Raw genomic sequence first — 26,787 nt, 5'->3', positions numbered from 1 at the left:
AAAAAAAAACAAAAAAAAAGAAAATGTGGTACAGCCCTATAATAAAGAACTTACAATCTGGGCCTTTACAGAAAATGTTTGCACCCTGGTTCAAGGATCCTCCCCTTTGATGGCTCCTCAGTGTTCCACATAGTCTTCGCTTCCAGTATTCCAGCTCTGCCTGGTTTTGTCACAATGTGGCTTCGGTGCTGCAACTGCTTTTCCAAGCCCATGCATAGGTCACATTAGTGAATGCCCTGCAGGCTTGGGCCGAAGACGTGGCCAGTCCATAATCCCTGCAGGAATAGATACAGATTTTGTTTGTTTGATGTGTAAAGAAACTGATGTGCCTTTGAATTGAAATAAACGAAAACATGTTAGGTGTTAAAAGTAATGCTCAAATTTGGACCTTATAGAAATTACATAGCTTAACTTAAGGCAGCAGTTCTGCTGTCTACCAGCCTTGTATACCTGTGTGTGTATTTACAGGGTTAATGCCTCTGGGAAGTCAGGAGTCTTCAGACAGTCTGGCGGCAGAGATTGTTACTCCTGAAATTAGGTAAGTGGATCATAATGTTTGTAGCCATACTGCATAGTACTCTTCAAGTTACATCTTCATATGCATTATCTTTGCAGCGAATGAATAGCAAATTTTGTGTAACTATTGCTTTTAAAGAAGCCTTGGTGGTGTAGCGGGTTATGCACTAGGCTGCTAACCTCAAGATCAGCAGTTCAAACCTACCAGCTGCTCCTTGCGAGAAAGATGAGCTTTCTACTCCCAGCTTTACAGCCTCAGAAAGCCAAAGGGCCAGTTCTACTCTGTCCTACAGAGTCACCATGATTGGAATTTACTCAGTGGCAATGTAGTTTGTTTTGTTTGTTTTGTTTTGCTTTTAATATCTCTCAGTGTAAACTTTAGACATAAATGCAGCCCAGTAGCCCTGCTTTGAAACATACAGCTTTGCAATATTCATAGCTTGAAGGCAGTCCTATTTATTATATCCTGCTACCAGATGATTGGTCATTTCAGTGCAAGAGATCACATATACTGAAGAAAAAATAATGGATAAATAAATGAATGCAGTTAAAGCTTAGAGGTTTAAATCAGAAAGGAAACAGAACTTTAAACTCTCATTCTTTACAAACCAGGATATTGGGAGAGTCTATTATCTTCAGATTATGTGTTCTAAAAGGAAGGTATCATGTACTTAAAACCTGAAATTTAATGTCTTAGCCAGTAACAATAAGAGCTAAATTCTTTAGGTTTTTTTTTTTCACTTCCACTGTTAAGTAATAAATTTTCTATTCGTGAATACCTGGATTTGATAACCATATTGTATTCATGTACTAGATAATTATTTTTTTATTTTGATTCTTCAGGGAGAAACTTATACGTCTGCAGCATGAGAATAAGATGTTAAAACTTAACCAAGAGGGTTCAGACAATGAAAAAATTGCTTTATTGCAGAGCCTTTTAGATGATGCAAATCTGCGAAAAAATGAACTGGAGACAGAGAATAGGTAGGAGCCATGCTTTCTCTATTTGCTGTGATTTTTAATTTCTTGAAATAAAAGCTTGGATTGTATGATGGGTACCAAAATAAATCCGGAATTTTCTTTCTTTCTGTCTTTTTTCCCCCCAAAGCTATGTATTTAATTTTTTTTTTACAAAACAGCCTTATCACCTTCAAAGTACTCTCCATTACATTTGTCAAATCTTTGATTCCATTCTTGGAACTCATCTATTTGGATGGCTCCTCCCTCGTTTTTTTTTCTTCACCTTTTCTGCATCCTCAAATCACTGTCCTTTCATGTCCCTCTATTCAAGGAAATAAAAAGAAGTTGCATAGAGTGAGTTCAGGTGAGTAAGGTGTTTGAAGCAAGAAAGAAATGCTGGTTTTTGCCAAAAACTAGAGCACTGAGATGGCTGTGAGAGCAGATGCATTGTTTTGGTGGCCAAACCAGCCCCCAACTGCCACAAAGCAGGCCTTCTTTGTCACACACTGTGACACTCTCTTTTCAGAACCTCTGAATAGAAAGCTTAACTAACAGTCTGACCTGGTGAGATGCACTACAAGTTGACATTCTCATCTATTCAGGAAGTTGACGGACATACAGAGTGAGGTTTGTCATCAATCGACATTTCCCATTTTTGAAATGAGAAAAACCACTTGAGTTTTTCCCTTAGTGCTGTTCTTTTACGCTGTGTTCCACCTCACAACCGTTTTTGAGTCATTTCTTACGAGCAGGGAACAAAATTTCACAGCTGCACATTGTTCTCTTAAATTGGCCATTGAAATAAAAAGGTTTGAGCAAAACTGCTTTTACAGAAAAATTCACTGTGCCCAGAGAAAATCTTCCCAGGCAACATAACACTGGGTGCACTAACTTAGAGCAAGTTGCTTGATGCTCAAAAGCCCTGCCCAGGGGAGCTTTTTTCCCATTTGGTGGGGGGGAGAGGCAGGTTAGCTAAATTAGCAAACACTATCTGTGTTGAGCATTTTGCTCTTTTAAGAATTATCTACATGGGATGCAACTGACAATAGCAACTTGGAGGATTAGGTAGAAGCCTTAGTGGGCAGTGAGTTTAATGTTAACAGGGGTGGCACAACACTGAAAAGGAGGTGAGAATGGCTATACAACTCGAACATAATCACTGCCATGAAATTGTGTATCTGCTCATAAAAATTGTTGAGTTGCCATGTATTCTGGTATACATAGTCTCAGCAACGTTAAAAACGGATTGTTTTGGAAAATGCGAAACAAAAGAATATTCAATCCATTTTCTCATTTTTGACAGACTTGTCAAAAGCTCTGTATGCCTTTTTAGAATAAATTTCCCTTTTAATTTGTTCAAGCAACATGATACCAAAGCCCTGCTTACTTTTCACTTTCTAATCACTAATTAAAACCAAAGTATTTAAAAATATTTGACCTTTAGTTTACAAAGTCTTTCACAACAAAATAACCTCATAGTCATTGTCAAGTTAATAAAGTTTCCCCCATTTCATGGGTGAAAGTTTTGAAGGAATTATTAATATGGAGGAGCAGTGTGAGCCATCAACATTGAATGGACAGAGCATTTGTTCTGACTGTTGTTTCTAAAAGGAAGTCTTGGTTCTTGTAGTTGGGATTTAGAACCTACAATTGCTTTTCCACTTGTAAATTTTCACCATGTTACTAGTCACTCGAGGCCAATGACTTTAAAAGCAGTAGGGTACTCTGACCCTGCTTACTCTGTGTTTTGTTGTGATTCTGTTTTCTGGTTCCTTCCCCCACCCCCCTACCCCTTGTTTTTTTAAAGAATCATGATAGCAAACATATGGCATCTTTTTCTTGGAGCTCTAATATTTTGTCATGCTTTAGGAATTTGGCAGTGTTATTAATAATTCCATAGTGTGCCTGGTACTGTACTGTGCCTGATGGGTTTGGCATTTCCCAGGTGTGAGTCAATGTGTCAGTTTGTATTTCGTACTTCTCCTCCTTTAGCTTTTTATTGTAGCTGCTGAAACACTATAAATCACTATAAACACCAAGATGGTGATAAAGGCATAATTAAGCATAAACAGAAGGAAAACAAATTTTATATCATCTCATAAGAACATAAATAATTTAAAAGAGAAAAAAACATTTAAACTGGAAAGTGAGAAGGTGGAGGAAGGTTTTGTGTAGAAAACATCTAGTAATCATAGAATCCGAGTGTGGAAGCCGGCTTATGTTCATCTCACTAATCTTTTATTCCTAGGCTGTGTGTGTGTGTGTGTGTGTGTGTGTGTGTGTGGTGTGTGTGTTTAGATCGTTTTATTGGGGACTCTTACAGCTCTTATAACAATCCATACATCAATTATATCACACATATGTATACATATGTTGCCATCATTATTTTCTAAACGTTTACATTCTGTTTGAGTCCCTTGGTATCAGCCTTTCTTTTTACCTCTCCTAACCCCCTCCTACCTTCATGACCCCCTTGATAGATTATAAATTATTACTTTTATATCTTATACTGACTGCTGTCTCCCTACCCCTGTGTTTTTCCCCCCTCCTCTCTCCTCCTTATCTCTACACTCCTGGTATCGCTGCTCCCATTTCTGTACCTGAGGGGTTTATCTGACCTGGATTCCATGTGTCCTGAGCTCTTATCTGTACCCGTGTACATGCTCCGGCCTAGCCCACAAGGAAAGGCAGGATTGGGGTCATAATAGTGGGGGGGGTGAGTTAGTTAATTGTGCCAGCCTGGCCAATAATCACATGTGGGGCTAATTGAAAGGCAGAGGGATAAATGGGTGGTGAGCCTCGCCTTTCTAGTTCTCGGGTCTCTTGTTTTGTGATGGTTGCACCGGGTTCAGCTGCCTTAGCAGTTCCCTGCTTCAGCTTGCAAGATTGACTTCCTACAAGACATCCCCAAGGAGAAGCTACATGGGACCTATCCCGATGCAGCCCTGGGTGCTGGAGCAGCCGTGTGGAGACCCCTGCTAGTGCTGAGATGCTTGTTCATTCACTGACTCAGCTTTCCTCCTGCAGTCGGCATCATTGCCTCTGTTTTGTGAGGTGGAGGACTTTGTGGACTGGTGTTGGGTTAATGGGTTAATGTTGGACTTGTGGGCTTGGGCAGCATTGGGTTGGGATGTTTTCATGATGCACCTTTTCTTTACATAAAATTGTCTTATATATGAGTCGCTGTGGATTTGTTTCTCCAAAGTACCTAGACTAATACAGGGGGTGAGGAAACCAGAGGAATATTGTGTGTTTCGTCAGTGCTATACTTCACCCTGGTTGACTCATCCCTTCCTTGTGACTCTTCTGTGAGGGGATGTCTCATTTTCTACTGATGGGTTTTGTGTCTCTGCTCCAACCCCCCTCGTGCTCAACAATATGTTGTTTGTTTGTTTGTGGTCTTCTGATCTCTGTTACGTGATCCTGTCAATGTTTCATGATTGCACAGGCTGGTGTGCTTCATCCATGTGGGCTTGTTGTTCTCTGCTGGATGGCCGCTAGTTTAATTTCAGGCCTTCAAGACCCCAGATGCTATATCTTTTGATAGCCAGGCACCATTAACTTTCTTCACCACATTTGCTTGTGCACCCATTTTGTCTTCAACGAGCGTGCTGGGAGGGTGAGCATCACAGAATGCCAGGTTGTTAGAACTAAGTGGGAGGGCTTTAGCAGAGGCCCAAAGTCCATCCACTTCCTCAATGTATTGCCATATAAATATATGTACCCATGCCACTATTTTTATGAATTAATATAATTTATGTAAGGCCATACCTATGTTTATAGCTCTATCCATAGCTGTGCTTCCTAGATCTTTCCTCTATTTCCTTTTACCTTCCTCCTTTTCCACCGTCATGCTCTCCCTTCTTCTGTCCTAGGCTATATTTAACCATTTTAGTCAGGAAAGCTTTCTCCATCTTAATTTTTTTTTGAGTTAAAAAAATCCTTCACTGAAAATAATAATAAATAAAAATTTTAAAAGCATTCGCTACATCTTTTTATAATGTCTACTACTATTTCTCACAGTCTTTAAAAGTGTAAGTGATAAGAGATTGCTCTTCCCAGGAACAGGAGCAGTGGTAGTCATCTATACAGTGTGCTCATGTGTAAAGGGCCACCACCTGCCAAATTCCTGTATCGGTTCATATCTGTTTACATAAACTAAGTTTTGTGTCTGGTTTTTTTAATTACTGTACTAAATAGCGTACCTTAATATTGTGGCCATTTGTAATTTAAAACAGTAATATTAACCTCTGATATTTAGGATGCACTTGGTTGTTCCAAACATGGAGCTGATTTATCTTCCTGAAAGTGTAACTGGTTAGGGATCATGGGTTCTGAGGCTGGCTACCTAACTCCACAGTCTCTGTATCCAACTTAGACCCTTTTTCTTGTCAGTTTTGCTTCTGCTACATTTGTATATTTTGTTTTTTCTTGTCTTCCTCTTAACCATTTCTGTCAGGAAAGCTTGCAATCCAGAAAATTTTCAGGTCTACATTTTTTCTTCAGTGGATTACCCTAAATTCGTTCTTCCCTAGTTTGATAGGTATGTTCACATCACATTGTTTCTAACATCATCTCTTAGTGTTACTGCACTGGTCTCGGTCTTCTCAATGCAGAGCCCTAAATGCAATTTGCATATCACCCAGATACCATCTGTTAGAAGCAAAGGTTTGTAGAAGACCTCCAAAGTCTTTGCTATTAGTTTTTCCAATGAATTAATACTGTTTTTATCTGAAATACTGACTGATTGCAGAGCCATATGAGAATGATCGAGGAAGCTTTCTCAAAGCATGTACAGTGTGAGCTTGTCCCTTTATCTCTCAGAGTATACCATGTTCTCAAGTTCACCCTCTCCCTATGTTTCTGTTGAGTTCAGTAATTAAACTGATTACAATGTTAAATAAATAAACACATCAAGGAGGAAGGTAGAGGTAATTCCATGTATAAGATTCCTTTCATGTGCAGCTACTTTGTTAAACACGCTTTATAGATTATCTCACTTAACCAACCCTGAGATGGGCATCAGAGTAATTTGTTTTGTAGATTCATTTTGTTCATATCTCCTTAGGTGTGTTTGTGTAGTTGAAATAAACAGCATGGAGGCCATAGCTGGCCTCCTCTGGCTTCCCTATTGCCAAGAGGCAGAGGTCAGATCTGCCTCTGCTCCATCCTTCTGTACCTATTCTAATGCGAGCCACTTCTCCCACCAGAGTGTCCTTCTGTGTTCAATAATTCATTGCAGTGGCCTCACAGACAATACTCACAATTATGGGAGTTTATTAGGGAAGTTAATAGTTTACCACAAGTCAAGATCACTGAACAATAAGGATACAGTCAGTGGTCACAGCAGCACTGCTCTTTTGGCCCGTAGCTCCGTCTCTTTTATCCTCAGCCTCAGCCATGTGTTTCGTTGGCCCCTACTTCAGACCGGAAAGCCTGTCTTTGCTCTGTTTCACAGGCCCATCGTCTCAGCGCTGCTCCTCTTGCTCCATCCCATAGTGTCCATTGCCCTGGGCTCTGGCACCTCTGGTCTCCACTTCAGACAGATATCTAGACAGTGCTCTTTTGAACATTGCGCTCAGCCTTTTCTCACTTGGTCCAAGATGGCTCTCACACACCCAGAAAGGGCTTTGATGGAGGTGTCATTTTGTCTTTTCGTATACCATGCTCCAAAGGAAACAAAAAGTGGTGACTTAACTCATACCCTCTAGTAGAGTATAGCAATCTATCCCACCTTAATCTTGTAACAGAGAACGTTGCCCCCCGCCCCAATGTAATGTCCAGAATTACATCACATAAGGAATTATGACTGGAAGGACCATGTCAATTGACTCCATCTCAGTTGCTCACATACATAATACCTTAACAGTCATATTCGTGTGCTTGCTTGTCCATTCTTTATTTGCTAGTCATTTGAGTTATTTCAAATCCTCCTAACGAACATCTTGGTACAGGCTGTGTTTGATAGACAATGGCTTCAACCTAGTAGGCCTGCAATATTATATGACTAAATAATCTCTTTTTTAAAATGCTAAGGTGAAGAGTTGAAATAATTTTATTGTTTTTGATACTTATTTCATATTACTTCCAGATAAGACTGAGCAGTGTTACAGCATCACTGGTTGCCTAGTTACCAAGTGCCACTATAACAGAAATGCCACAAGTAGATGACTTTAAAAACCAACTTTATCCTCTCTCAGTATAGGAGACTAGAAGTCCAAATTCAAAGCACTAGATCTTGGGGAGAGCTTTCTCCCTCTGTACCTTTACAGTTTAGGTACAGCATCTGTAGACCCAGCGTTCCTTGAAGGTCTCCCCATGTCCTACAGTTATTCTCCCTTGGGTATATATAGGAAGTTCTCAGCGCAGAGATGCTGGGTCCAAAGGATACACTCCACTCCCAGCTCTTTCTTAGTGGTAGGAGGTTTCTCTTTCTCTTTTCAATTCTCCTTTTATCTCTTGTAAGTATTTAGTATTAAGATACCTTAATACTAAACCTATAAACATGCAGTCACCTTCATTTCCACTTACCAGATTTTATAAAATGTCATTAATGCTTATGGCATGTATGAGCTCCCAAATCTCTTATGTTCAACTCAGATTTCTCTGTGCTCCATGTTCAGATATCTAGCTGCTTAACAAGCTTTCCACACTTTGGTTAACAGATGTCTACACACTTTATTTTCAACAAACAATCATATTCTTCATATCCCATCCTCAGCCCGTTCTTCCCGTATTCCCTTGGTTAGTGAGTGGTTCTCCATAGCTCAAACCAAAATCTCTAGTGTTATTTTTGATCCCTCCTGTTGACTAAGCAACCCCTATTTAGCTCCTTTTCAAGCATATTTAATAGCAGTCACTGTGATAGGCCCTTACCTGGTCTTACCGCTTCCGATTTTACCTTTTTAATAACATCTTCCATTCTAAAATCAACTTAATCTTTCTGAAATGCTATATGGCTTCATTTCCTGTTTCAGTAATAATTCCATGCTGCATCATAACAACCTTATGAAGAATTTGTGAAGCTAGAGCTCTGGAATTGGTGTTATTAAAGGCGGCTGGCTCTCATTGCACAGCCAGCCTCATTTGCATGTTTCACAAGGCGGTGCCTTATCTAGTCCTTTTTCCTCCAGCCAGTCTCCCCTCATAACCTATTCTTCAGCCAGGCCATTTTTTAAAAGTTTTATTAGCCTTTCATCCACATGTCATACAATTCAATTATTCAGTTATATCAAGAAGAGTTGTACAATTATAACCATATTCAATTGTAGAACATATTCTTTGGGGGTTTTTTTGTTTTGTTTTGTTTTTTTGTCAATTTTTAAAGAATAATTTTATTAGGGGCTCATGCAACTCATCACAATTCATATATACATCAATTGTGTAAATCACAAAGAATGACAATTTATTTATTTATTTTTTTCAAATCACTTTATTTGGGGCTCATACAACTCTTACCACAATCCATACACACATCAATTGTATAAAGCGCATTTGTACATTCATTGCCCTCATCATTCTCAAAACATTTTCTCTCCACTTAAATCCCCAGCATTAGGTCCTCATTTTTCCCCTCCCTCCCCTTCCCTTTCCTCTCCATCATAAGCCCTTGATAGTTTATAAATTGTTATTTTGTCATATCTTGACCTGTCCGACGTCTCCCTTCACCCACTTTTCTGTTGTCCGTCCCCCAGGGAGGAGGTCACATATAGTTCCTTGTAACCGGTTCCCTCTTTCCTACCCACTCTCCCTCTACCCTCCCTGTTTCGCCACTCACACCACTGGTCCTGTAGGGCTCATCTTCCCTGGATTCCCTGTATTTTCAGTTCCTATCTGTACCAGTGTACATCCTCTGGTCTAGCCAGACTTGCAAGGTCGAAAGAATGCCAATTTAATAGAAGAAAGTATTCTTGCATTGAAGGAGTACTTGAGTGGAGGCCCAATGTCCATCTGCTACCTTAATACTAAACCTATAAATATATCCACATAGATCTATTTCCACATCCATATATATATTTACATATGTACATGCCTTTATTTAGACCTCTAAATATACCCTATGCCTCCTAGCTCTTTCTTCTATTTCCTTTTACTTTCCTCTTGGCCCACTATCATGTTCAGCCTTCATTTGGGTTTCAGTAATTCCTCTCAGTTACATTACCCTTGGTCAGGCCCTACCAGGCCTCCTACACCCTCCTCACCCCGATTTGGATCACTTTTTGTTTCATTGTTTCTGAGTTTGTTAACACCACTTCCTTTCCTCCCACCTCCCCCTCTCCCATGTTCCCCCGGAACTGTCCGTCCGTTGTTTTCTCCTCCAGATTGTTCATCCAGCCTATCTTATTTTGACAGACCTACAGAGATAACACACACAAAAACAAGACAGAACAAAACCAAGCAACAATATACAATAAAACAACAACAAGCCAATCACAGACACACACAAAAAAACAACAAAACACAAGAAAGAAAAGCTTATAGTTAATTCCAGGACTGTTTGTTGGCCTTTTAAGAGTGTTTTCCGGTCGAGTCTGATGGGGCACCAAGCCTTTGCCCCAGTCTATTTTTGGTATTCCCTGGGGACTTCGTTGCTCTGTTCCCCTTGCTGTTCTGTTACACGCCCTTTGTGTTTGGCTCGGGATCAGATCCAGTGGAATTCCCACTCTGTTTCTCCAGTGTTGTCCCCTGTAGGGCCATGGGTCAGTGAGGGATGTTGTGTCTCATAGTGGGGCCGGCCATGTGATCTTTTTTGTGAAGTTAGCCATGCCATTTCTGAGCTCACTGCACCTCCTCATTTTTCTGTGCACTTTGGGCAAGTTGAAATGTATCTTGAATTCCCTTTTCATCTTTAACCACAAGAGGTATTTTATTTATCATTGTAGTCAAGCCTATGTTAAATTAGGTAAAATCTTTACTTGTTCCCACAGCCATCATTGCTTTTGTGCACATCTGTATATGTATGCCATGTTGAGGCATTAATCTGGTTATATTTTTAAATTTTTTTCCTTTTCACTGAACTGTAAGGGCCCTTGATTGCAGACATCTTTTGTCATTAGTACTGAATGTAGTGCCTGTCTTCATAAACTTATATGGATGTGAAATCGGATAAATTTGTATGCCTAGGTACATCAGTTTGATAAAATGCTTCCATTAAAAAAATGAAATTAGAATTCATAATTAGAAATTTCAACACTCAAAAAAATAAAAAGAAAATTAAGTGTGAATTTGTTTTACTAATTATACACTCTCTCTTAAAAAATATAAGGAAAAGCTTTAATTTAGCATTTGGAAAACTAATGCACATTTGAATTCTAGGCTGGTGAATCAAAGACTTCTGGAAGTGCAATCCCAAGTTGAAGAATTGCAAAAGTCTTTACAGGATCAAGGATCAAAAGCAGAAGATGTAAGTTTTAAAACGTACCAGTCTCTGCCCAACAATTTCATAGTGTTGGGAAAAGCTCTTTTATTCTTTATTTGGTGGGCTTTAACAAAATAATTTATAATTATATTGCTTAAAGAAGAGAAACAAGTGTTTTCTTATTAATTTTCCCTTATCAAAGGACCAGACAATACTTTATTATCTTTCCCAGATTCACTCTGCTATAAATTAGAATTTCATTATTTTCTGTCAACTAGGGAATTAATTGGTGCTTTATGTCTTAATTATATATGCTGAACTGAGTATTCAAAGATGAAATGTGGGTTTTTCTTATAGTATTCCCCTCAGCTACTCCCCCAAACTGATTTTAGAAACTTAAAATGTTAAGTAAAAAATTTTAATATAAAATTGATATTTAAAATATATAATGTCATTCCTGGAATCCTATCTCTAAATTTCTAAATCCCTCTTATTATTTCCCAATTCAAATATCAGTTCACTGACCTTTGTTTAGATTCCTTTAATACTCTGCATACCCTTGTTATACCCCTGTCTGTTTGATTGGCACACGCATTAACATAGAGTAGATTCATTAACTTCATCTCTGCATGCCACCACCCAGGACACCTTGGACCCTAAAACCCACTGCCTTCAAGTGAATTCGAATTCATAGTGACCCTATCCAACCAAATAGGGATGCCCTTTTTACCACTGCCCGGTGTGTACCCACTGTGCCACCAGGGTTCCTCAGCACGTATTAGCCAACTGGTTTTTGATGAAAGTGTAGATAATTCATATTTTTATCAGTATAAAAAATTAAATGTATTGGACCATGTACAAAAGACCTGAGACTTAGAAAGTGCGAACATAGTGTAAAGAGGTAGAGCGAATACGTTTTGGTGACTTGTCTTTGCCTCAGCTAGTTGATTTGCTTTTCCTGTTGTCAGCTAGTATAATCTGGCTCTAAAAGTATGTATCTGTTGTTTACAGTCATAGTCATTTAAGGAATCAGCTTCAGAATTAGGTGTATATATAAAGTTATAGCAATTGAATCTAACTTTATCAGTAACATAACAGTGTAAAAAACAAAAGGAATCAATGAAAGGATATAACTTAAGTGTACAAAGAAGCTTCAAAAAGTTCATAGGAAAAATGGAATTTAACAATAATGAATTTTTTCCATGAATTTTTAAAACCCCTCTTATATCACCTAAGATTGTTAACTTTTAAAATGCTATTAATCAGCTAATTTTGTCAACCTTAAACATACATGTAGTTTATATTGGCAGCATTCTCTTCATTCTAAGATGGGGTTTTAGTTTATCTGTTAATGTGTTAGTGATATTAGATTCCCAGGCTAAGAGGTTATATTCTTACCAATGCGTAAGCTCTATTATTCCCTTATTATGACAGAACTTATTTAAAAGGTCATGGTTAACTTTAATCATAGTTTGATGTAAAAGCCTAGATCCAAGGAGGTGAAACCAACCACCATTCATGAACTATGATTAAGCCTAAGTAACAATACCGTAGAGATGACCCAGAGAGGATTTCCTACTACTCCTCACTGCGTGGAGTCTGCCGGACTCATCGCCTCCCCACAGGACAGGGTAGAACTGCCCCATAGGCTTCGCAAGGCTGTAAGCTGTATGGAAGCGGCTGCAGCAGCTTTCTTCTCAGGAGCACCTGGTGTGTTCAGACCACCGACCTTTGGATCAGCAGCTGAGCACTAGACCACTTGCTACCAAGGTTCCTTGTCTTGTTCTATACGAAATAATATTATGTCTGATATTTTTGTCTTTGTGTGGACAAGACCCAGATAAAAAGCTTTCCTTATTCTGAAGTCACCCGTTGGCTTATAGAAATAAGTAGTATGGCACAGGATGTACAGCTCTGTCCCTCAGTGTATTTTTGATGCTTTTGCCTTCTTTTTCTCCTTCACTTACATACAGTGTTGCATCTCAGGACTATGCAATACATAAAACAGCCTGCAAAATGGAACCAATCCCCTCCGAAGAAGGATGACAGACCTCTGGCTGTTTCTGTTGTCAAAAGGCGCCGCCCTTTCAGGTGTCCCTAACCCTGTAGTGTAGGATGGTTTGCACATTGTTACTATTCTTGTATCATGTGTTTTTAGCATGGAAGCAGAAAAGCACTGTTAAATCCAGTCATATGGATAATTTGAACTAGCCACAGTATATAAAACTCCAGAGAACAAGACAGAAGGAGGAGACCATAGAAGAAAGAAAAATGTGCATTTGAGAGAAAAATTTTAAAGCATATCTTTTACTTCTGTTCATGAATTACTAAATCGTTTCTTCTATTGGCTGCTGTTTGCTTCGTACTAATAATGTGCTCTCTGTCTTTTGGCATGGTTTCTGCTCAAGGCTATTGTAAGTACCGCTACATTTCTCTATATATATATTTCAGTTTTTTATTTGCGTATTATCTGCCTTCATAGGTGATGGTATTGACATTTTAAATGAAGGAATGTTACACAAAAGGAATATGCAATATTACTGTTTAGGCTTATGGCCTTTACCCTTAAGATACTTAGGTTATCAATAACTAAAAAAAATTAGCAAACCAGACCACGGATTGAGTATTTAGATATCTCGTTTTTGAGTATTTTAGATCGCTTGCTATCACGCACAGGCTGCTCTCTCCCTTATCAAAAAGGATTATACTTCAGGTGTGTGTTTAGAGTTCTTTAGCCAGGGAAATTACTGAGCTCTCACTCACTTAAGTACTATTTTACTCTTAAGTTTTTTCATAATTAGCTTACTAGTTAGGATGGTAAGTAATAACCGGTTTCATTTTCTTTTTCAGTCAATTCTTCTTAAAAAGAAGCTTGAAGAACACCTGTAAGTACGAAAGAGATGGTGACTTGTTCTTAGATGACCTCGTGGAGCATAAATGCTTTATGTGAGGGGGCTGCTGAGTTGAACTTTTTTCTATATGTAGATAAGATTTAGAAAACTTTCCTTATTCTGAAGTCTCCAGATGATTGAAAGCAATTCTGTTAGTATGGGTACTTTAGAGAAACAAATCCACAGAAACTCATGTATAAGAGAGAGTTTTATATAACAGTTAATTGCACATCAAGAAAACATCCCAACCCAGTGCTGCCCAAGTCCACAAGTCCAACATTAACCCATAGGTCCAACACCAACCCACAAAGTCCTCCATCTCACAAAACAGACGCAATGATGCCAACTGCAGGAGGAAAGCTGAGTCAATGAATGTGTAAACATCTCAGCGCTGGCAGGGTTCTCCACACAGGTGCTCCAGCACCCAGGGCTTCATGGGGTAGGTCCATGTGGCTTCTCAGGGATGTCTTGCAGGAAGTGAGCCTTGCCAGCTAAAGCAGGGAACTGGCTAAGCCAGCTGCACCCTGGTCCGACCATCACAAAGCAAGAGACCTGAGAAGTAGAAAGGCGAGGCTCACCAAGCCATTTATCCCTCTGCCCTTCAATTAACCCCACATGTTTTTATCGACCAGGTTAGCACAATAAACTAACTACCTTAGCAATAAATAGAATGGTACAGGATATATGGTTCTGTACCCCAGTTTATTCTGATGGCACGGGTGGGTGTGGCGCTTGAATGTATACAAATTATATAACACATTTAGTTTCTGAAAGTAAGGGCATTGTTATGTCTCAGGTCCTTGAAGGGCCGCTTGAGGACTGTTCCCTCGTCTCCATGATGGTCTTCATAATAATAGGGGAACGTTTGAAACCTTCTACAGCAGAGGTCAGCCAGCTTTTCCTGTAAAGAGCCAGATTATAGTTATTTAGACTTTGCAAGCTATAGTCTTGCTCACAACCTTGAAACTGCAGTTGTAGCATGAAAACAGGTATAGGTAATACGTTACTAATCGGCATGACTCTGCTCCAGTAAACGACTTACAAAAGCAAGCAGCAGGCTAGATTTGGCACACAAGCTGCATCAGCTGACCCTGCCCTAGAATTTGGCCAGTTGAAACGTCCTTTTTAAAATAAAAGCATTAAAATATGCTAATGATTGCCAACAGTAGATTTTCAAGATTTCCTTGAATTACAGAAATCTCTGAGCAGGACTTCTTCATCTAACTTATCAAATAAATATGAAAATCATCCATTTTTTTGGGAAGTTGTCTGTGTCAGATCCTTTCTTCATGTGTCTTGCACTCAGTGACACTACATCCCCCTGTTACTGGCCAACATCTCCTGCAGACTGCGTGTTGGGCAGCCTATGGGACTGCTGAGTCCAGTGTCCCCCTCCGGTACACCAGTCCCACAGAGGTCCTTTGGATTGATGTTTCCATGACTGAAAACAAAGGCTGTGGGTTGTGGCAGTGTACCTCAACCTTTTTTTTTTTTTAACGTGGGTCTAGTGAAGAGCTCTTAGTATTGAGATTTGGTGACCTAGCCTAACAGGGTCCGGATTTGTAGTGCACTAGAAAAGGTTCCCTCTCAGACTTTGTGAGTTCATCTAAAATGAAAATTTAATATTTAAGTTTGTCTTCTTTTCGTTTTCCATTCAAAGTTGAATACATGTTTTCATAAATACACTCCGTTTTTCTATATTCAGTTACATCTACTCCATGCTTACCAACTCTCATTATCCAGTGTTTCGCTTTTACCGCAGTAGTAAAAATTGTATTATCTGATTATTTTGTGCATTAACAAGGTACATCAGGCAGTAACAAATGCTCAGTTGTGAGGTGAGAAAAATGCTGGCTGTGATGGATAAAGCTATGTGCCAGCTTGGCTGGGCTATGAGTCTCAGTAGTTTGGCAAGTATGTGATGATGTGATTTAGCAACTATATAGCAGAGGACTGATTGTGTGATAAGACACGGTGATCCTCCGTTTTCATGACATCTGTTTCACCGAGCAGCCTACTCTCTGGAATCCAACCATGTCAGTGAGTGAGGAGTAGGTGTGTTAACGCCATGTTTGCAGCCTCTTTATCCCTTTCAGTTTTTAATAATGTCACCCTAAATATGACGTAAAAAGAGTTATGCATACATGCATACCTTGTTCTATTGGGCACAAACAGCAGAAGCAGTAATGGCGATACCATCTTTTGGAACAGAGAGAAGCTGCATGAAGCCAATAACGAGTTGCAGAAGAAGAGAGCCATTATTGAAGATCTGGAACCAAGATTTAATAACAGCTGTGAGTTTTTTTCTAGTTGGCATAGTTTTAAATACAGTAGCCCTATATAAGTTTATATAAAATTGTTTCTTTTAGAAATAGGCCCTACTACATGTTCTAAAAATTAAATAATTTGCCTTATTTCGAGAAAGAGTATATAATTTTTACCTTATTTTGGAAACCTGCTGTTTCCTGAAATTAGATGTTTACAGTGTGTGGTTGTATGTAAGTCAGCTAGACTTTTACTTCCACTGGTATTTACATCTGTAATGTCATTCTATTTCTCCTGGTGTATGGAGGTGGTGCAGGAAAACTTTTTGCTTTTTAATGATGGAATCACCCTCCAAAAACAGCTATGAATTTTTATTTTTAGTTGAATACTTTTACGGATATTAACAGTCTTTTTAGAAAATGCTTTTTAAACTCTGATTCATTTACAGCATTAAGAATTGAAGAATTACAAGAAGCTTTGCGGAAGAAAGAAGAGGAAATGAAGCAAATGGAAGAACGATACAAAAAATACTTAGAAAAAGCCAAAAGTGTAAGCATAAATTTGTGGACACTACATTCTACTTTCTGATCACACACAGTGACAAGAACAAAAGAGAAAAAATTTTCCAAAGAAAAAGAGCCTGAACACATAGCAGTGGTCACAGTAGGTTAGCCACCAGGTTGCTTAGTTACTGCACTGTCAAGAGGAAAAGGTACCTTTTGTAAAAGAAATAACTAGCAGGCAGCACTTTACCTAATAATCAAAATCCTTGACTTATATGGTGGAATAACCAACAGCTTGTGCTCCATTGACAACATTATCTAACCCGACCCTAATCAGTCTGCTAGACCTGCCGTCCAGTCACAGGACAAATAAGGTTATTGAAAGAAATTAAATTACACCTTGTGGAAAGGACCAGATAAATGCAAACTTGAGTTAAAGAGCCAATGTCAAGACAGACACAACTAGCAGGGCTGTTGGTAGTGGATGTGAGGAGGGTGTTTTTCTAATTTAAAAGAGTCCAAGGGGGCCTATGGCCAAATGCATTGATTGGGGCCAGTGACAGTCAGCTATAAAAGACATTCAGAAGACCATTGTGGAATTAAGAATTTGGACCAAATAATGATAACTTTATAAAATTGTTCATTTTCTCATAGATAATAATAGTATTTTGACAATGTAGGAAAATATATTTATTCTAAAAAGATACGTATTGAAGTGTTTAGAGGTTCAGTGTCAAGAAGTTTGCACATCGTTACTTTAAAATGGGTCCCAAAACAAAAGTGTGTGTGTGTGTCTGCAAACCTCACTACATTGATTCAATTCTGACTCATAGCAACCCTATAGAATAGAGTTGCCCCTGTGGTTTCTAAGACAGTAAATCTTTACAGGAGTAGACAGTCTCGTCTTTCCCCCAAGGAGTGACTGGTGGGTTCAAACTGCTGAAACTGCTAGCCTTGTGGTTAGTAGCCCAACACATAACCTTCTACACCACCAGGGCTCCTGTATGTGTATATAGAGAGAAAGAAATCAAACGTTGCAATTAGAGAATCTGGGTTAAAGGTAAACAAGTTGTGTCTGCTCTTTTGCAGTTTTCTAGAGCCTTGAACAGTTTGATAGTAAAGGTATTGGGCAGAAAGGGGCAAAAACTTTCTCAGTAGGCCTCAGCTCGCATTGCATCAGATGTCCATGTCTAAACCAAACCCCTGCCAGGAGAGGCAGTAGAACCACCGTCAGTGATAGGCTTAAAACCATTCCTGAAGTACAGGGCTACTGGAGACTAGCTGAACCAAGTTCAGAACTGTGTTAATGAGGAGGCAAACTGAGGTACACAAGCTGTCAGCTGTGTTTGCTGTAGCCTTATTTATTAATTTTCTCCATTTGCCTATTGTAATAGATTTTATCAGAACATTAAGAAGTTTGGGCAATAGAATATTATTTCATATGTTTAAATTCTAAAGCTTCCTTGTAAAATAGTTGTTGTTGCCCATAGGCTTGTCCTTTTTTGTGTTTTTTTTTTCTTTTTAAATAACTGTTTCCTTAGATGTTTTAATATTCTCTAAATTCTAGACTTTAAGTAAATTAAGTTACATGTATTGCTTTGTGCAGGTTATCCGTACTCTAGACCCTAAGCAGAACCAAGGAGCAGCACCAGAGATCCAAGCCCTTAAAAACCAACTCCAGGAACGGGAACGAATGTACCATTCTTTAGAGGTAGTTTCCCAGAGAGCAAATAAGCTGTATTTTGATTCTTTACTTTGCAGTAACTTTCTTGTTACGTAATTCTTTCTGTACATTTAAACTGAATTGTAAGTATTTTACAAATCCATAATTGTTTCCTGTCTTTTCACATGCTTGTTTTTTAGAAAGAATATGAGAAAACAAGGAGTCAAAGAGAGATGGAGGAGAAATATATTGTTAGTGCCTGGTATAACATGGTAAGAAGACAGCACTTCTAAACGGATGGCAAAATTTCAGGGCTATGTAGTGTCTGCTACATCCCCCATACCATAGAAGTAATCCTGCTAATGAAATCTGGTAGTAATTGCTCTCCTACCACCCACTAACAACACCTTTGTGCTGCTGACCTTATGATTAACACAAATAGGAGAATGACTTTAAGCAAGATTAGATCAGTTTGAATACATCCTCTCAAGTTTGACTTGTTGAAAATAGCTTAGTTTGTTTTCTGCCCATCAACAAGCCCTTTATCCAGTGGATATTGGTACTATGTGGGAAACAGATGCGGTGACTCATTTTATGGGACAATTTCTGTATCCTTTTCAGGAGCGGAACTTCCACTGCGCGTAGTGTAGCCATCACACAGGGGTTGGAAAATGTCCACAGTGTCAGACTCAGAGTCCCAGAAGGTTTTCAAATTGACTATTTCAGTTGAAGAAATTTTAGATATTTTGCAGGGAATTAAAAAAAAAAGTACCAAGATTCTTGGCTTCACTTAGACTTTCCATGTGTGAATTAAAAGATTCTAAAGACTAACGAACCTTCTTTGTAATATTTTTTTCTGGACTTCTTGTCTTCCTTTTCTGTTTTGTTTGTTTCTTTGTTCTTTGTACCAACAGCACTTCTTCTGCCTTATCAAAATGGTAGTTGTCGATGGACCAGGCCCCTTTCGCAGTCCCCTCCCCAGTAGTTTTGTTGTAGACACAATGCCGTTGTTTAACTGTTACAACGGGAACTGCTTCTTCAAGGTTATTGCCCCGACCCGTCTAAAAATGTGGCCTGATCTTTGTCAAAAATTCCTAAGTAGATGGATATATCCTGTTCCCATACCTTTTCCTGGTCCTCTTTAATATATAAACAGGATCAGTCCTGGTTGGTGAACTGCACGTTAACCCTTATTAGCAATTTCATCTTCCTGATTAATTTTGCTAATGATTTCATATGTCGGGCTTCTTATGCAGCCCAACTGCCTTCTTTTGTGCCAGGATGCTAGAGAGTGACCCTGATTTTCAGCCCTTCAGAGAATGAAGGGGTACCCGACTCAGTGAGTTTTGTTCAGAGAAGATATCCAGTAACCTCATCATGCTTACATTGAGAAAACTCTGCATCGCAGACCACTTGCTGGAAGTGAGAAAGGTATTCGGTATCTCTCAGAGCAGCCTTGGTGTCACAGACCGACAATTCAGTGTGAAGAATTTGAATAAACTGTTTAATATGTGAAAGTGAAAAGTTAATATATTTTAAATAAGATTATAATATATACAAGGCATCCAATTAATAAGCATAGACTATTGAGAGGTACTCGTATTTGCCTATTTTACTCAAGTCCTCAGTGCTTTGATTTCACACTGAGTAAAAGACATGTTCCTGATTTTCTCTTTGGGAAAATGGAGGGATATTCTATAGTTAGATCATTTAGATCAGCAGTTCTCAACCTGTGGGTCGTGACCCCTTTGGCGGTTGAACGACCCTTTCACAGGGGTTGCTCAATTCATAACAGTAGCAAAATGACAGTTATGAAGTAGCAACAAAAATAATTTTATGGTTGGAGTCGCCACCACATGAGGAACTGTATGAAAGGGTCCCGGCATTAAGAAGGTTGAGAACCACTGATTTAGATCATTTGGTGGGCTGAAATTATATCTAAAATACAAAGCCATGTTTGTGTTTGTGTTTTTCTTTTCACAGAAACTGGCTAGTGTAGGGAGATTTCTCTTTTAGTGCCGTATGTACTGTGCGTTAGACAGTGCTTTGCTTGCGAGCTGTGTCACTTTCTGTGAAATTTGGCCTGACCTCCATGACTGTCTTCCTTTTGTATACCTGTTGGGTTTTGTTTTGTTTTAATGGTTTCATCGATTGCGTTTCTGTTTCTAACTTCTCCTCCTTCCCATTAAATGCCTTGTGTCCATTTGTTAGTGAAATTAAATAGTGGTTGCTGGGTTTTAATGTTTCTTTGCCCAGGGTTATTCCCTGCCTTATTAAATGACCAGGGAACCTACTTTCTTCATGACCTACACACAGACTTGCCTTTTATTTACTATTTTTAATTATTGTCTTCACTAATAGTCCTCTACGGTCAGAGGATGCCTTGAGTACTCTTGGCCCAGCGGCTCCTCCCCCTCCTAGGCCTTCACTTGACCTTTCTCCAGTCTTCAGGAAAGGCGCCCTGCGTCTGTTGGGCCCTCAGTTTGTGGGCCTTCCGGAACTCCCTTAATTTGTTTGCGAGTACAGGTCTGCCCGAAGTGAAGACAAGCAGCGTGGGGTAGGTATTATATGGAGTGTGGCTTTCCGCTTGAAGACACAACACGTGCGTTTGTGATTTTCTTTTCAAATAAACCCTATGATTTCCAAAGCCCCATGTGAATCAACTCCTGCTAATCAGCTGCACTTTTTTCTCTTGGAAAAGCACATTGATTTGGAAGGGAAGTATGATTGAGTTTGACTAATATGTTACCCCCTCCCCAAAATCTGTCTTCATTATCTATTGTTTCGGCTATTATAAATTGTGAAAATTTACCCTTAATTTTTCAAAGAAAGATCTGCAACCTGATTGCTGACTAAATGCCTCTGCAAGATAGGGCCTTAATCTATAAGAGGAAGAATTAATATTCCTAATTGTATGTGATGGAGCAGCGTAACAAATTCTGCATGATGAACTTCTCTTTCGTGAGAGTGTGTTTGGCTGTTTTGTGATTGATGCGTCTTCTTTGCTCTATTGCAGGGAATGACTCTGCATAAGAAAGCAGCTGAAGACAGACTGACTACTACAGGGTCAGGGCAGTCGTTTCTGGCTAGGCAAAGACAGGCAACCAGCACAAGAAGATCTTACCCTGGCCATGTGCAACCAGCCACTGCAAGGTAGAGAAGTCTTGCCCGTAGAAATAAAAAGCCACCCACGTCCAAGCATACTTCTGTTCCATATCACGACATTTCAGGAAATCCAGCCCACTCACTTTTCGTCTCCATTCTCTATGTTAATACTCACTTGTTCCTCGTTGAGGACTTTTCCTCTTCCTGTATCGTTAATATTTTAGTTTCTTTTTCCTTTACTTGTAGTCCTTTCAGTTCCTTTTAATGTGCCAAAAATTTTAAATGCCCAATTAAACGTGTTGTATGATAGTGTAATACTTTACTTTGTATGAAAATGTCCTCTTCCCCAATGATGTAGGCTTTGTAATGAATTACATTTTCTGCCAATAATTGATATACAATTTATATTGTTTATTGTGCCTCGGTGTTCCCATGCTTTATAAGAATGTCTTTGTTTAAAGGGAATTAATCTTTTTATGATGTATTAATCTGTGTTTTCAGTTGTTTTCCAAATGCCCTTCAAGTAACTGGCATACTTACTGTATACAGTGGTTGGCAAGTGCACTTTTTGCAAAGACGTAAATACGTTGGCAGAGGTGCGCACACATCGTACCTACGGCACCTGTTTAGAGGGTAAAAGTGAGTTGTCACATGGTTTTATAGGAAATTAAATTTGTCCAAAGATTTAAAGACTTTTTTAAAACATATATTCATGTGATTTCATTATTTCCTGCTATTTTGTTTGCTGGCAGAAGTTAATGCATTGATGAGATTAGTTGGGGGAAATTTTAGGAAAAAAATCAGACAGTGCATTAATTAATATTGCTATTATTTTTTTTGCTTTTGAATATCACTTAGGAGCTTGGATTCAAATTCTAGCAATGTTGTCTGACATTTATAATTTCTTTTTCCTCCACATCCAACAGTCTTATTTTTCATATATTACAAGTAATAAATAGGTAGCCTTGCCATTTGGGCAGTTAGTTTCCTTATAGCCTTGTGTCTCATTTGCTTTACTTATTTAATACAAACCATTTAATTTCTAAACAATTTCTAATCTTTAACATCTTAATATCAGTCATTAAGATAAATAAGAGACTTCTTGTATTTGAAGTCTTATGACAGATCTCTTTTACATTTTTTTCATAATTAGTCCTTAAATTTGTTATTGAACAGCTTCTCTTGGGTAATCTCATTGCCTCAAAAGTGCTTATATTTGTTGACAGATTGACACATTGTAACACACACACATAGATGAATGGCTGTCAATGATTGTGAAGCATTTTGAATATGTAAGGTGCTATATAAATGCAAAATATTAATTTGAAAATGCCTTCTGTCAAATTTTTCATATGACTAAGTATTCAATCCCAAATTATATTAAGTTCTCCTCCAATCATTTTCTTAGCCTGTTTTATGAAAGGAAAAAATTCCCATAATTAGGTTGAATTTTGTTGTTTTCTTTTTTAAACTAGGTCACCTAGTAAGAGGATTTTATTTCATGCACTTGTTATTTGGAAGTTTAGATTTTATTTAGTTCTATATATTAATTACAACTAAGTAATGTTCAACCAAGCAAATGTAATTAAGAATTTTCAAAAACTGTATCTAATTATTTTATTTGGAATTTTTGTTTTTATTAAGAGTTGACCTAAATATCTGTAGTGCTTTCATTTTTCCTCAAAAACGACTTGAAGAAGGTATTAGAATATACATAGAAATAACTCCATGCACTGTGCTGATTTTTTTTTACATTAAGTATAGAAGTCTGAGTGTAATATGAACACTCCTGGCTTGATAAGACCATAATGCAGCGAGTGTTAGTAATGGAGAGAGCCACAGGTGAGCATGCGTTGTGGGAGCTCCAGAGGCCCCCGAGACCTAATCGACAGAACGTACACAGCCACTTCAGGTGGTTCTTATGCCCTCATCTCACAGATAACCCCTAAATTGGACTATGTTACAGCAAATAATCTCTCGAACACTAGCGTTGTTCAAATTAAAATTAAGAAATTATCCAAATAAGATAGATGAAAATAAAAGACTAAGACCATTTGTTAAATGGCTTATATTCCATAAAATTGGAGGTTTTAACTTTACTTCTATTTATTGCCCCCGGCCTGGTCTCCTACTACCCACACACCTACCCACATCTGTTTCTCTTAATGAGGGGGAAAATTACCAAGCTTTGAGAATGAGATTTCATTTTTTATTTTTCTTCAGCATTGGTTGCATGCCATTATTTGGGTGTTTTCATTTATAACTTTCACTCTCCCTTACTGTTAATATGTCGTTCCAAAGAAGAAATGGTATTTCTCAAAATTCTGTAATGTTTAAACAAAAAAGACTTTTGTGGGGGAAAAAATCTGAGTATACTTTTTGTGTAGAAATCCAAGAATATAACTTAACTGTAATAGTGGCAGTTTGGACAGGATAGATGATATTTCCATTTCTTCAATAATTGTTGTGTGCCCTCAAGTCATAGTAACCCCTGAAGACAAATTAGAACTTAACTCCCCACTAGGCTGTAATCTTGTCTTCTACAGAGCGGTTGATGGGTTCAAACCACTGACTTTTTGGTTAATAGCCAGTTGCTTCATCATACTTTGGAACTAGGGTCCAATAATGACTCTTAATTTCTCAGGAGGTTTGCTCCTGCCTGTATGGACTATGTGGAAATTTGAGGACATTATAGCTTTGGTGGGGAGAGGGACGTGAACTATGCCATGCTATATTTTCATAAACTCATACAGGGGGAAGGGCTTCAAAAAACTCACGAAATTATCCAATTTTCCTATAACTATTTTGAGCCCCCTGGTATATGTAAAGCCGTAGTTTGCTGGCCCAGTGGAACTGGTCTTGGCATCAGCAATGGAATGAGTACCGTGTTGCTGCCTTAGGTTAGGGTGAACCCATTACTACAGTGTACAAATCATTACACAAAACGCACTAGTTGTTTGCATTCTAACCAGGGTCTGAAGATACAAAGTGAATGACTAAAGAATATTCACACATAGTGTTTATGTTCCTCAGTGTGTATCCACGAAGTTTGTAATGTATGGCCAAGAGATAAATAAACTAAATGTAGTCATTGCCACATCAGAAAGGAGAATAAATAATGCATTCATACATATTTCCATAGAACTTGGAAAATCTTGATCATATCTTTTTACTATTTGTCTAATTGCTTGATAATAACCAAGAAAAAGGAGTCCCTAAATAAAGAACCTATGTTCCAAAATTAATCAAGATAGAATTCTATTAGATATCCCCAGTTTAGTAAACTTAGCTTAATGGGATGATTAGGTTACAAGGATAGTATTGTAGGCTGTTGTTTTGTTGAGATTTTATTGTTTTATTTATAGGATCCAAATTCTCTAGTACAAAATTAAGCTCATGTTAGCCAGTCGGAAATATCAATCTATGTATTTCATTAGTGCTTACAAATGAACGAAAACCCACAGTGAAAACACAGCAGTGGTCAGTGATAATGAAAGCTGTATTCACTTGAAGAAAAAGCACATTTTATTTATGAGCTACTTTATTTGTATTTCTTCTCAGTAATGCTTTCTCTTAGTAACTAAATAACAGTATAAAGTATCAATTATCTAAGACAAGCATCCATCTCAGTTTATGATAACACCACATAAAAACTTGAAAAAATATTTTGGAAAATTTTTATTTTGATATAAAAATTATCTTAAAACAAGTCCATTCTCCTAGTGTTCGGCATCTAATGCCCCACACTCACATTTAGAGTCTAAGGATGTCTCGTTCTCTCCATTTGGAAGATGTCCATGACCAAGAGCTAGCAGTGACCCAGCTGATTGACGGCCATGTAGATGTGAATATGTTTGATCCTAAGGGGACAGCAAAGTGCTTGGCATCTTGCTTTTTGCGAAGGACATTAAGGCAAAACACTTTTTATGTGTAGTCAGTGAACGTTGGAGGAACTTTTTTTTTTTTCTCCCACTTTTCATCCTTACACTAGCAAGAGGCTCTTTGCCTGGAAACGGGTATTGAACTGACGTAGCACTGCTTAACAGTGAAGCCAATGGATAAGACAAAGAATGTACTGAGCAAGAGAAAATGGGATAACAGAATCTTTGAAAATTATTTTAGCAAGTTTATTTTTAATTTTTTAAATTAAAAAAAAGAAGTATCTCTTCTCTTGTCTTTTAGTCCCAACTGTCAAGTGGTAGCTGACTTTTTAAATTGTTAAGCCCAATTTCATTACATTTAAAAGATCTAAAATAGCTTATTCATTATCATTATAGTGATTTAAATATTATATATAAGGAAGGGTATTCTCATTGTATCTTTTTTACTTTCTATAAAGCATATTTAAATAATTGGTATACGTTCCATTTTTTTGGAAAATTTGAACATGATTTATGCAATTTCAGCACCAAAAAATGTTCAAAAGTTTAAAACTGAACAGTATTTGAGAAGCCTGTAAAAATAATATACTAACGTCACAGATAATGTCTACCAGTATAAATGTGATGGCATCCATTTTTAAAAAATAATTTAACTCTTGTTCTTGCAAGTATATTCCTGATTCCTTTTGTTGTTCTTTTAAAAAGCCTTTTATCAATCTGCAGAACCCTGGTGGCCTACCATTGGACTGTTAACCAAAAGGCCACTAGTTCAAACCCACTAGCCACTTTGTGGGAGAAAGTTGAGGCATTAGACTTCCAAATGGAACGGTTCCACTCTGTTCCACAGGGTGGCAGTGTGCCAGAATCGACTGGCTTTGGAGTTGCTTTTGGTTTTGTCAGTCTAAGTCACATGTAGTTTTATGAATATAAAAACTGTAAAATTTATGTTTACGGTTGTCTTGACACATGAACAATCTCTAAAAATGGTTGCTGTGGAGGGCCCCTCAATGTTTCCTAAGAAGTACCTTCAAGAATTACATGATGTCTCTTCATGTTTTTCTGTGTTACTGTATTTTCCAACAGCATTCTATAAGATTAGATTTTTATGCCGTCAAGCAAGACTAGACATCAATGGAAGGAACAAACAGTTGTTAAGGGAAATCCATTCCTGGAAAATAGATTGGCTAATCAAGTCAAAAAAATGGCCTAATTATGAACAGGTGGAAAGATTATACAGTTAAACCTCACATTGTCTTAAATGTACCTAACCGTGATATAACATTTATGCTAGTTTATGTAATAAAAGTTTCTGTCTTTACTGCCCGGTCAGTTAATAAAAACGAATAGACAAGAGCATAATTTATTTTCTAATAGTTCTTTCTTTTAGTAGGTAGTTTGGCACATGGTATCAACTGCATATGTTTATTAGTGGAGGGGAAAGCAACTGTTTTCATTTTGAGAATGTCAACTACCAAATCTAAAACAGCAATTTTAGGTCATGAAGGATCTGATGATTTAGGTAGAAAAAAAATTGGTGGTGTCTGAAAATCACATTCAACTTTCTAACAGTAACTTGGTCTGCTACTTCTAGTTTACAAATGATAGGCTCAACTTCGATGTCACTGAATAGGCCCACACAAAGTGT

General features: G+C 38.1%; 1 protein-coding gene across 3 annotated transcripts in view; it reads left to right on the top strand.

Annotated features, from left to right (window-relative positions):
• The window catches only part of HOOK3 (hook microtubule tethering protein 3), a 124,824-nt gene extending 98,323 nt beyond the window's left edge, over positions 1 to 26,501 (top strand). For 2 of the 3 annotated variants that reach the window (XM_045286646.1, XM_045286647.1), the window contains 10 exons: positions 469 to 538; positions 1,360 to 1,500; positions 10,792 to 10,879; positions 13,243 to 13,248; positions 13,685 to 13,719; positions 15,937 to 16,019; positions 16,439 to 16,539; positions 18,100 to 18,204; positions 18,357 to 18,428; positions 21,173 to 26,501. In XM_045286646.1, the coding sequence (XP_045142581.1) occupies positions 469 to 538; positions 1,360 to 1,500; positions 10,792 to 10,879; positions 13,243 to 13,248; positions 13,685 to 13,719; positions 15,937 to 16,019; positions 16,439 to 16,539; positions 18,100 to 18,204; positions 18,357 to 18,428; positions 21,173 to 21,313 (842 nt within the window). In that variant the 3' untranslated portion in view covers positions 21,314 to 26,501. The remainder of the gene's footprint in view (positions 1 to 468; positions 539 to 1,359; positions 1,501 to 10,791; positions 10,880 to 13,242; positions 13,249 to 13,684; positions 13,720 to 15,936; positions 16,020 to 16,438; positions 16,540 to 18,099; positions 18,205 to 18,356; positions 18,429 to 21,172) is intronic. The other variant, XM_004707566.2, reaches the window with a different exon arrangement.
• Positions 26,502 to 26,787: the final 286 nt, after the last annotated feature.

Source organism: Echinops telfairi, unplaced genomic scaffold (assembly GCF_000313985.2).
Source record: "Echinops telfairi isolate 266 unplaced genomic scaffold, ASM31398v2 ScPeMD7_9;HRSCAF=40, whole genome shotgun sequence".
Classification (NCBI taxonomy): Eukaryota; Metazoa; Chordata; class Mammalia; order Afrosoricida; family Tenrecidae; genus Echinops; species Echinops telfairi.
Note: the sequence above shows the minus strand (reverse complement) of the source record. Positions and strands in the feature narration are given on the sequence as shown.